This window comes from Piliocolobus tephrosceles, chromosome 9 (genome assembly GCF_002776525.5).
Source record: "Piliocolobus tephrosceles isolate RC106 chromosome 9, ASM277652v3, whole genome shotgun sequence".
NCBI classification, from domain to species: Eukaryota; Metazoa; Chordata; class Mammalia; order Primates; family Cercopithecidae; genus Piliocolobus; species Piliocolobus tephrosceles.
In genome coordinates, this window is record NC_045442.1 from 21,157,534 (window position 1) to 21,169,967 (window position 12,434).

Genomic DNA, 12,434 nt, shown 5'->3' on the forward strand with positions numbered 1-12,434 from the left:
CTAGCTGGGCTAATCTTAGTAACTCAATCCTTTGGCCACATCCATCTGGGGGTTGGGTGGTGGGATAGGCATATATGAACCAGGGAGAAGAATCAAAGTTCTAGAGCAAGGGGAAAGTCTTTTCCTCTCTCCTGGTAATGAGAAAATGAGCCTAGAAGCTGCTGGCATCCATTGGTCTAGCTCCAAGAAGAAAGCAAGCAAGCAATGGCTGAAAATAAATCCTGCATTTAAAATGAAACACAACTGAGAGACAAAGGGAGAGAGAAATAGTTAGTTAGTTCCTGGCTTGAAATAACTGAAATTGCTTGACTTTATAAAAGCTTGACTTTACCATAGTTTGGTTGCTTGAGCCAAGAACTTTGTTGTTCTTTGTTTAAAACTGGGTTTATGTCACACAGGAGCCTAATGAGATTGACTAACACAACAGACTAGAAAAGTCATGAAGCTTGAAATGGGCACAACACCTACCAGGTGACCAGCCTTCAGAAGGGCAACCAATCCTAAATGGGGAAGCTTTAGTAGACATTATTATTTCACTGGCCGGGTGCAGTGGCTCACGCCTGTAATCTCAGCACTTTGGGAGGCTGAGGCGGGCGGATCACGAGGTCAGAAGTTTGAGACCAGACTGGCCAACATAGTGAAACCCCATCTCTACTAAAAATACAAAAAATTAGCTGGGTGTAGTGGCAGGCACCTGTAATCCCAACTACTTGGGAGGCTGAGACAGGAAAATTGCTTGAACCCAGGAGGCAGAGGTTGCAGTGAGCCCAGATTGCGCCACTGGACTCCAGTCTGGGCGACAGCGTGGGACTGCATCTCAAAAAAAAAAAAAATTATTTCACTAAGACAATGATTAGATTATTAGTAGATTCTGCTAATCCTAACCCTTTCCCTTTGTTATCCCCAAACTATAGAGGGGAAACAGTTGTCACATAAGGTGTTTTATGTGTACTCACAATATTTCTCCCTAAGAAAAATATGCGTTTGGGATTAGAATTCCACTTAATTTTCCCTCCTTGAAAAGTTAAATCTACACATGGCCAGATTAAATATTTAATAGATGATCCCAAATTTATTTGCTTCTGGGACATTTCAATCCTTTCAGTATCTTCACACAGTTATAGTTAGAATAGCACTATATTTTTGTGATAGAGAAAAATATAAAAAAAGGCCTATCTTAGGCCGGGCGCGGTGGCTCAAGCCTGTAATCCCAGCACTTTGGGAGGCCGAGACGGGCGGATCACGAGGTCAGGAGTTTGAGACCATCCTGGCTAACACGGTGAAACCCCGTTTCTACTAAAAAATACAAAAAGCTAGCCAGGTGAGGTGGCTGGCGCCTGTAGTCCCAGCTACTCGGGAGGCTGAGGCAGGAGAATGGCGTAAACCCGGGAGGCGGAGCTTGCAGTGAGCTGAGATCCGGCCACTGCACTCTAGCCCGGGCAACAGAGCAAGACTCCGTCTCAAAAAAAAAAAAAAAGAAAGAAAAAAAAAGGCCTATCTTGGATCAAAAGTGAGATGGTGTATTTACACATCAGGAGGAACATCCTGTTCTCTTTAACATATTCAGTTGATAGGAAAGTCCATGCCATGGACCTCCAGGACTAATAAGTATCAGTTTTTCTCACTAGCAAAACAAAACAAAGAAAGAAGTCTCCCTTGACCTGTATTCCCCTTTGCTAATATTCCTCTCCTTTCATCACCAGCCAATTTTCTTGAAAGCAAGGGTATAGACTCTGTTTCCCTTCCTCATCTCCCCCTCCACTTCCTGTAAACTAACTACTGCCCCCACCATTCTACTGAAATTACTCTTACTACATTAATAACCCTTCCTTTGCCCAAACTAATAGACATTCTTAGGTCCTATTTTTATTTAATCTTGTGGCTTCTTACACTTTCCTCCCATCCTATAACTTTCTCCTCTACTGGCTCCCATGGCACCCTGATCTGGTAATTCTCCTGAACGCTCACTCCTGTCTCACGGTCCTCTGCTAGGCATTGTATTTTTCAGGCCATCTTTTAACCGCTGATGTTCCTTGGAGCTCAGTCCTTGCCTTTCTTATGACCATCATCTATGTCCCTGGGCAATTTCATCCTTTTAAAACTATCATATTATCTATTTATGATCCTAAATCTTTATCTCTAACACTGATATATTTCCAGGACTTCAATCCTTTAATCCCAATGCTTATGCCCATCTCCACCAGGCCGACCTGGCAAACCTCTATGCAAAACTCTCTTCAGAAATCATCACTTCTTTGAAGGCTTTCCTAAGCCAACATAAGAGTTAATCACTCTCTTGTACATAAAAATACGTATAACTCTTATGTTATCCTAATGATTTATCCCTCACATAAACAACCTTTCAGCTTAGCGGGGCTCTGGGAAGACAAGAGCCATGTCTTAATCATCTTTATAGTCCTACACTATAATGAACTTGACATATACAATCAGTTTTCAAAAAATGAAGGTAAGTTAAATAAATAATGCAGAACAGAACAAGAATTTGCAAAAGAAGCTATGCTACTAACCACCTTGGTTTCCCTGCCCCCCTCCCATTTAATCTTCCTAAAATCTCGCTTTGATGGATCAGTTGAGCTTAGCAGTTAAGGTCCTCGACATTCTAGAGCCAAGCATCCTTTCCAACTTTATTTCCAACTACAAGCTTTCTAGTATGCAGTCTACAGACAGACTGTTCATTGCCACCCAAACAAATCTTTTTTCTTCTCTACATCTTTGTTAAGCTACCATTTAGGGTTCTTTGGCTGAATGCGACAGAAGTGATTCTGGCTAAACTAAGCCAAAAAAGAGAATTTGTTAGAATAATGTGGGGTGGCTCACAGAATCAATGGACAAAAATGAGCCACACAGTTTGGGAAAGACAGCATCAGGAGTAGCTTAGGGTACCAAGGGAATAGGAACATACAATCCCTGCTGAAGAAAAGTCTGGAGCAGCTCTATTCTCTTTCCTTGGTTCATCCTGATCAAATTCCTGGCAAAAAGTCTATGAATGTCCTTGCTTGGGTAATATGTTCATCTCTTGACCTACAGAGGGCAGGGCAGTCTGTCAGTTCTATCAAGACTGGAAAAACGGGGTTTAAGTAGTTCCTCAATAGGAAATTGAGTAGATAGAATGAAAGCTGCTGGGTGCAACAGATGTCCACTGCATCCACGTATGGCAACCTCTTATAGTCTTTCCCTGTTTCTGTCTGTCCAAACCCCACCTATCCTTCTGGGTGAGCTCCTGAGACATAACCTCATCTCCTTTGAATTCCTAGAGTTCTTTGCTTGGCTTTAGGGGGCCCAACGGTCATTAAAAATAAGGTTCTGCAGTTTCCTCTTTATTTTTTTTTTTTTGAGATGGACTCTCACTTTGTTGCCCAGCCTGGAGTGCAATGGTACAATCTTGGCTCACTGCAACCTCCGCCTCCCAGGTTCACATGGTTCTCCTGCCGCAGCCTCCCGAGTAGCTAGAACTACAGGAATGTGCCACTACACACAGTTGATTTTTGTATTATTAGTAGAACGAGGTTTCACCATGTTGGTCAGGCTCGTCTTAAACACCTGACCTCCAGTGATCCACCTGCCTCGGCCTCCCAGTGCTGGGATTACAGGTGTGAGCCACCGCGCCCGGCCTGCAGTTTCCTCTTCAGGCTCATCTATGGCTTCTTGAAGGCAGAGACTACTCTTGACAAATCGTGTCCAATCTCTGTATTTAGCATAGAGAGCTGTACATGGTAGGGGCCATTAAGTGCTTACAGAATGAATAATTCAGTCTTAGCACGCCACAACATACTTATTACTCATAGAGAAACTGAGGGGAAACGACTGGGGCAAATCTTCCCATTTGAATGACAAATTTCCCTTTACAAAAAAAAATAATTAAATTGGGATAGAGGTAGAATTAACACGATTGGATTTTTTTTCATAAAATTCATTTCATGATGGTGCTGTCAGAAATAATGATGGAACTGAGACATTCTTTGATTGGTCCTTATAGTGTTCCTCATGTTTTTAAGAAGACAAATCTTAAAAGTGATGATTTAGGGGCAAAGTATGAAGAAGGAAGGAAGGGAGGGAGGGAGGGAGGGAGAGAAGGAGAGAGGGAGGGAGGGAGGGAGGGAGGGAGGAAGGAAGGGAGGGGGGAAGGGAGAAGGAGGGAAGGAGGGAGGGAGGGAGAAGGAGGGAAGGAGGGAAGGAAGGAGGGGAGAGGGAGGGGACTGAACTAGATGACTTTGGCAATACCTACCGACACTAAGTTTTGGTAACCTGGCAACATTTACATGTAATTGCCAAAAGAGATTCATTCTGCCCACCACAAATGACATCCCCTTTCAAATAACATGTTCCTAGGATTCAGACCTTTGTAACTAAGGGCTATCATTAATGTACATGGTGCTCTGTGTTTAATACTATTATAGTCAATCCTTAAAACAACCTTTTTGAGGTACTATTACTATTCCTTTCTCAAGCCATTAAATAAGATCAGAGATGTTAAATTATTTCCTGAAAGTTCAACAACTAAGAAATAGCAGAGTTGGAACTCTAATGGGGTAGGTCTGTTGTCCTGAACTGAGCTCTTAACTGCTATATGTATTATATAAAATGTACTATTTAATATATAAACAAAGTTTCCCACTGTTTTTCTTTTCTTTTTTTTTTTTTTTTTTTTTTTTTTGCCTATAAGCTTGATAAGTGCTGATGTACATACACATAAGTCTTAGGTATGTACGATCTTTACTTTCCTACTCAATATATTTTTAATTATTATTTTTTTTTTTCTTTTAGAGACAGGGTCTTGCTCTGTCACCCAGGATGGAGTGCAGTGGCATGATCACAGTTCACTGTAACCTTAAACTCTTGGGTTCAAGGGGTCCTCCCATCTCAGCCTCCTGAGTAGCTGGGATGACAGGTGCATGTCACTATACCCAGCTAGTTTTAAATTCAATTTTATTTTGCAGAGATGGGTTTCACTATATTGCCCAGGCTGATCTTGAGCTTCTGGGCTCAAGTGATCCTCTCACCTTGGCCTCTCATTTCCTAGTCAATATTAACAGAAGTGCTTAGTGATCATACACACACAAGTCTTTGCATAGTATAATTATTTCTTGATATTTACAGAAGTGCTTAATCAGCACAGAACAACCTCATTAAAGTGGAAGTGTCAAGGCTCACTTGAATTCAGTTACTTGTACCTGTCTTTGTGCAATGTAGATATGTTAAAATAAAACTAGCAGCAGCAATTATGTATGTACTGAGAAATGTGGAGTCAAACCACTAAGAGAGGAACAGATAATTTTTAAATGGGTATATTATTGATGCTACCCTGTGTAACACGGTATAGAATGGTCAGTTTTGAAATAAAGCAATTCTAGAATGATCCATCTGATAATGGATTAGCGTTGGAGATACTAGCATGAACTTGTGTTTAACATACTATATATACAAATGATTACATATGCAAATGCTTGTAGATATGTTCATATACATGGCTTAGTAAATACATGTGAATTTCCTTGCTCTGTCAGCTGAGAGGTACCAGAAGCAACAACACCCCAGGAGTAATGGGCACACCTAGTGTCCAGATCTTGGTTTCTAATACCCTTCTTTAATTAAAGGAAACAGGATTCCTCAGAGAAAGGGCTGATTCCAGCACTGAAACAGGAAATAGAGAAAATGATCCTGGAGTGTCTTATACTATCAGAAAATAATAAAGTCCTTAAAAAAAAAGGAAAGAAAAGAGCCAAAATGATGGGGGTATATCAAAAGGACACAGAAGCCAAATGAAAAAAAGGCTCCCAATGGTCAAAGCTGAAACAATTTGAGCAACACGAAAATAAAGTAGTATTGGAATATAACACAAAGGATAAAATAGATATCTATGAGCCCATACTGATGTAAATGACTGAATAAGTAAATAAATGAATAGATAAATCTCTCTTACATAAAAAGAATTACAAATAATTTATGTAATTACTTGGCTTCAAGGAGGTAGAGCGTAACTCTCCACTCCTTAAGTATAGGCTATGCATATATGATTTTCTTCCAAATAATATGGAAAAGGGAGGGAAAGATTAAGTGGAAAAACCTGGCAAACACTACCTCAGCCAGGTGATAAAGGTTAACGTCAGTAGTGGTAAGTCATGTTGACAGCATGTATCTTGATATGTGGTGAAAATGATGCTTTACCTCTGTGGTCCTCCTCCCCAAAACCCAGAACTCCAATCTAATCATGAGAAAAACACTAAGCAAATCCCAGTTGAGGGATCCTTCTAGGAAATATCTGACCAGTACTCCTCTGAACTGTAAAGTCATCAGAAACAAGGACAGTTTGGGAAACTGTCATAGCCATGAGGGGCCTAAAAAGCCATGAGCACTAAATGTTTCATGGTATCCCGGATTGGATCCTGGAATAGTCAAAGGACATTAGGTAAAAAGCAACCAACAAAACAAAACAAAATCTGAATCAAGTATGACCTTTAGTTAATAATAATGCATCAATATGGGCTCACTAGCTGTAACAAACGTACCATATTAACATGATGTTAATCATAGAAAAAACTGGGCGTGGAGTATATGGGATTCTCTGTACTATCTTTGTGATTTTTATGTAAATTTCAGACTGTTCTAAAATCAAAAGTTTATTTAAAAAAAAAACTGAAGCCATTACTTAGGTTGACTAAATTGACCAAATATACATATAGACAACATACAGATAAATATATAGATCTATAGATGCATACACACACACTTGTTTATATGAATGTATATTATTCAAAGATGAATACAACTCCGTAAATGCTTTTTTTTTTTTTGAGACAGAGTCTCACTGTGTCACCAGGCTGGAGTGCAGTGGTGCAATCTTGGCTCGCTGCAACCTCTGACTCCCTGGTTCAAGTAATTTTCCTGCCTCAGCCTGCTGAGTAGCTGGGATTACAGGCACGCACCACCACGCCCAGCTAATTTTTGTATTTCTAGTAGAGACGGGTTTCTCCATGTTGGCCAGGATGGTCTCGATCTCCTGGGCTCATGATCTGCCTGCCTTGGCCTCCCAAAGTTCTGAGATTACAGGTGTGAGCCACCACGCTAGCCCTAAATGCTTAAATTTTTTATGAGACATAACTGGGCCATCAGTAGCCGCTAAAGACTATCTTCCCTGTACGCTCAATTGAAAAAGTTGGACCTTGCCCAGCAGCTCACAAAGCTGATTTTGAGGTAGCCTGAATCCTAACAAGGAAGAAACTATTGTAGCAGTGAATTCCCGAATCAGGACTGGAACCTTCCCTTCAATTGTAACCCTCTAGAGCAATAGAAATATAAGGCAAGTCACACATGTGATTTTAAATTTCCTTGTAGCAGCATTTTGTAAAGTTTTTCAAAATAAAAAACCTTAAAGAGAAACAAATAAAAATAAAAAACGTTAAAGTTAAGAGAAACAAGTGAAATTAATAATTTTTTAGTTTTAATACTATGTAACCGCATATATCTAAAATGTTATCATTTCATAATATAGCAACAGCCACATTTCAGGTGCTCAATAGCTACATGTAGATATTACAGCTCTAGAGCCAAATATATTTTAAGCAAACCACAGTATATCATGAACAAAAGCCAACTTTTCTGAATTATTTCACTGCAACCATCTTGTAAAGTCAAGAGAGAATCACAGAAGTGTGATTATGCCTTCATCCACATGTGGCTAAGTCTAGATGGTCTAGACAATCCTCCAGGGCTTGGCACAACTAATCCAGTAGACTCAAGTATTTCCTTCCAGAAAGGACACCTGCCTTGTCCGACTCCACTTTCACTTCTCTCCTCTGACTGCCCCCGCTGGGATCCTGAGTTCAAAGCCCACTTCCAAATTCATATCTAAAATGCCCTAATCACTTATCTCCTTTCAAATGTGTTCATCAAGAGAAATTGACCTAATTCTAGTCTAGGGACAGAAAGGAAGCAAGAATTGAAGTGTAAGATTTAAGACTTCAATTAACATGACAAAGTCGGAAGATCGGGGTCCTGGCTAATCTTACCAGCTGTTGTCTTCAGCAGCAGCAGTAATATTATTAATGGCTAGTATATCACACATTTTCTGTGTAAGAACTGTGTTAGTGTGTTACATGCTTTATTTCACTGATTTTTACATTACAAGGTTGAAATTATTACTCTGTCATCCCCATTCTACAGATGGAGGAGACAGGTCTAGAGAGGCCAAGCAACCATCCATGACTGCACATCCAGTAAGTAGCAGAACTAGGGTTCTAAACAGATCTGATGTCATGTCTGAGTCATTCTGTCATTTTGCTGTCATACTTTCTTGGTACAATTCTGAGGACAGCCATAAAGTGACAGGATTCACAACAGATCATTCTCTCTCTGTGAATGGTAAAGTAGGCAACGAATTCCAAAAAGATTACCTTAAGATTCTTCAGGAAGCCTACTACATGTAACAGAATCCTTGCACCAAAGGAAAACATTCCCCACTTAAGAATTCACTCCCATCACTAGAGGAAAAGGAACTTCACAATAAAGTACTCACTGTCGTTTCTGCTCATCCCTTTTCCTTACTTTCCCACAGAACCGTAATAATTTAAAAAAAAATTTTCAAATATAGTGCCATAAGGGTATTAAGAAAGAACTCACCCATCTCAGTTCAATTGCTAAAATTAGTTAAGATTCAAACACTTTAAGAGCAAAATCTCTTTATTGTTTAAAAAAATCACAGAGTAACCAGATTTCTTTCTTAAAATAAAAGTTTTAAATGTTCACTCTTCTGTTCTCTTTGGAAGCAATACTTTAATACATTGTAACATGCACAGCACAAAGTTCATTTCAATAGATCTACTCACTCTGCTTGAATTTGAGTAAGTTATTATGTTGAGGGAATGAACTGCTTTGGCTGGAAAGTTTGCTCCAATTTTTATGCTTCTTAACTCAAGTAAATTACAGTTCACCTCCTCTGGATCACTTTTAGCCGAACACTGCACTTGCTAATGATGCCCAGAGAGAGATTATACTTACTTGTCATCAAACTATTTTTGCCATGGTTATATATATTAATGTCTGTTAATCTACAGACATACATCTGAAATTCATAACTACATGGATATATTTTTCCTCTTTTTCTATTTATCAATTGGAAATAGATTATAAAAGGGGCAAGCACAAGCCATTATTAAGATGGCAATCACTGCATTTTTAAGAATTATGATTAGGCCAGGTGCGGTGGCTCACGCCTATAATCCCAGCACTTTGCCCAGGAGTTTGAGACCAGCCTGGGCAACCTGGCAAAACCCCATCTCTATGAAAAATATAAATAAATAAATCCAAAAAAAATCAGCCAGGCACAGTGGCTTGTGCCTGTAGTCCCAGCTACTTGGGAGGCTGAGGTGGGAGTAGCCTTGAGCCGGGAGGGAGAGGTTACAATGAGCTGAGATTGCACCATTACACTCCAGCCTGGGTGACAGAGCAAGACCCTGTCTCATAAAGAAAAAAGAAAAAAAAAGAATTATGATTATTCAATAATATAAGTCAGTAAGCATTTTTCCAGAGCCAGCAATGCAGTCTCCTTTCAATTGTAATGTAACTCCTGTGTTTGGGCCTTATATAATACTACAGCTAAGGAGAGGCACAGTTTTTTAAAATTTATTTATTTGTTGAGATGGAGTTTCGCTCTTGTCGCCCAGGCTGGAGTGCAATGACACAATCTTGGCTCATCGCAACCTCTGCCTCCCGGGTTCAAGTGATTCTCCTGCTTTAGCCTCCTGAGCAGCTGGAATTACAGGCATGCACCACCACACCAGGCTAGTTTTGTATTTTTAGTAGAGGCGGGGTTTCTCCATGTTGGTCAGTCTGGTCTCGAACTCCCGACCTCAGGTGATCTGCCCGCCTCGGCCTCCCAAAGTTTTGGGATTATAGGCATGAGCCACCGCGCCTCACCCACAGTTTTATTTTTAAGGTACTGAATTCAAAAAGTTTCCTTCTATGTGTTAAGAATTGTTACATTAAAATATAAAGGCAAGAGAAAAACTGTAACACGATCTGTTTTCTTGGAAATAGTTTTTACAACTTTGCATCCAAGGATGATTTTGTTACCTTGTAAAACATCTTCCCAATACAAAAGCTAATAACCCAAACAAATGTTTCTACTGCTAAAACAATTACAATTAAAAATGAGTAAAACTCTAACTGGAACCACAAGTCCTGATACTCTGAGGCTCTGGGACTCAATTCAGAGGAAGTAGTCTCCAACAACAACAAAAATCAAGAAGATCTCCGGCAGTGGAGAAAAGCAGAGCTGAAGAGAAGAGGCGAGGTGATGCATCATGAAGAGATGAGGCCATCAGCCACTTTCGACACAAAAATCTCTGAGGCAGCAGAGCTTGGTGGTATATACTACCTTGGTTCTCTCCTCTTGTTCCCTCACTTGGACTCATAAACCTCTTTAAGACATCATCCATCTCCTCCAGAACTAACTGGGGACTTCAGGAGATGAGTGGGATGTAAGTTCAGAGATCCTGGCTTCAAGCAAATATCCCTATTAACAGAAAATAGGTGAGGGGAAGAAAAACAAAGAAATAAGGGAAGAAAATTACTTATAAACACGTAATTTTGGGGGGAAGTAGGGAAAGGGAAAGAGGAATGACAACTTAGGTCTGGGAGAAATTATTGCTAGTACCAGGACAACTGGGCAAGTGAAGTGCCCGCCAATCCACAGATTAATGACACCCCCCTTTCTACACTTGATACCCTGGAGCTAGGGTAAGGACAAGCCTAGCAGCCAGATGATGGTTCAGTTCCCCTGACAAAACTAAACAAAAATGTAAAAACCTTTTCTGTGATTAACTACTCAAATCTGTAGAGAAAGATAATCCCCGAAACATTTTCCAAACCAAAGTTACAAAAGATCATATTTATATTCACCTGCTTATTCACTTATTTTTCTGATCCCCTAATAAGTAAGCACCAAGCAAATCAGACCCAGCTCCCACCTTCACATAGCTGACAGTCTAGCATAGAAAATCAGATGTGCTAAAACACAAAAGCAAACCCAAAAACAAAAACACTTCCAGATGGGAGATGTGAAATTTTTTAAGTGTGAAAAATTATCTTGTACCAACTTTTACATAAAACTGGGTTATACAATAAATCCCCAAGAAGGATGAGAAACAAGAAATGGGGATGGGGGGTATGAAAAATACTAATGCTAATACAGCAACTAACAACAACAAAGGGGCTTTAAATATGTTTTTTAAATTTAATCTACCTAACAACCCCATGAGAGAAGTACAATTTTCCCCCATTTACTAAGAAGAAAAGTTAAAAGAGACTAAGCAGTCTGCTTAAGAGGCGCAACTTTTATTTTATTATTTTATTTTATTTATTTATTTGAGATGGAGTTTCACTCTTGTTGCCCAAGCTGGAGTGCAATGGCGAGATCTCCGCTCACTGCAACCTTTGCCTCCCCAGTTAAGAGGCACAACTTTTAAGTGACAGAGGTAGGATCTGAATCTAGGCACCCTGATTCTTACCTCTATTTTGCCGCACATAATTATAACAACATTATTACTAACACAACAACGCCGCTGTAGATTGTAGATCCATCAACTACGTACTTCCATTCATTTTCTTTGAATACTCACATCTCTAATTAACAAACGAAAACATTAAGACTCTTAAGACGTTAAGAAACGTTTCCAGGTTATACAAGTTACAAGGGAGTGAAGTCGGGATTCGAACTCATATGGCTCAGATTCCGAAGGCTCTTTTCACGTCACCCCATGCCCGAACTTGACTCTTCACCCTCAACCAAGCCAAGCCCTATCCCTCCGGGGAACAGCCAGCACCACCCACTCCAGCCTCGCGCCTCACAGACACACTGGTTCGGGCGGCGTTCCACCGCCCGCACCCTCCCCGCTCTCCCCAGCACCCTCGCCCAGTCGGGCAGAGCTCTCACCAGGAGGGAGTCGTGGGACCCTCGCAATCTTGCTGGTGATCTCTGCAGTGAGCACCGCGAAGTCCTGCTCGTAACCTTCAAAGTCGGATGACATGACGGCTCCGGAACGAGTGGCCCAGGCCAAAGCCTAGGTCAGGGAAACGGCCTCGAGGGGCAGCGAGGGACGCCGCGGCTTAGGAACCCCGGGAGGTGCCCCCGAGAGCAGAACGGAGAACCGGGAACAGCTATCAACCCAGTCGCTTCCTGGTTGTTCGTCGCGATCTCGGTTCTCCGGAAATTGGGTTGCGTGCGTGCTTTATTTTCCGCTCCGTCTTTAAGATAAGTAAGTTCGCTAAGGAAAAGCGCCCCAATTAGTAGCCCCCCTAAAAAAGCGTATGAAAATATGCAGGTTCTGAGGGATCACTAGGAGCGTTTTTTTCCCCTTAGTGTTCTGGGAATCTGCTCCGGATCCCCACGCTACACATCACAGGAGCTTGCTTCCGGA

General features: G+C 40.8%; 1 protein-coding gene across 5 annotated transcripts in view; it reads right to left on the bottom strand.

Annotated features, from left to right (window-relative positions):
* The window catches only part of VTI1A (vesicle transport through interaction with t-SNAREs 1A), a 380,928-nt gene extending 368,500 nt beyond the window's left edge, over window positions 1-12,428 (bottom strand). For 4 of the 5 annotated variants that reach the window (XR_002730496.2, XM_026446677.1, XM_023206621.2 and 1 more), the window contains exon 1: window positions 11,951-12,392. Coding sequence is in view for 4 of the 5 variants with exons in the window: in XM_026446677.1 (XP_026302462.1) it covers window positions 11,951-12,044 (94 nt within the window). In the remaining variant the exon portion in view is untranslated. Of the gene's footprint in view, window positions 1-11,950 lie in introns of all 5 variants that reach the window. The other variant, XM_023206619.3, reaches the window with a different exon arrangement.
* Between the last annotated feature and the right edge of the window lie 6 nt (window positions 12,429-12,434).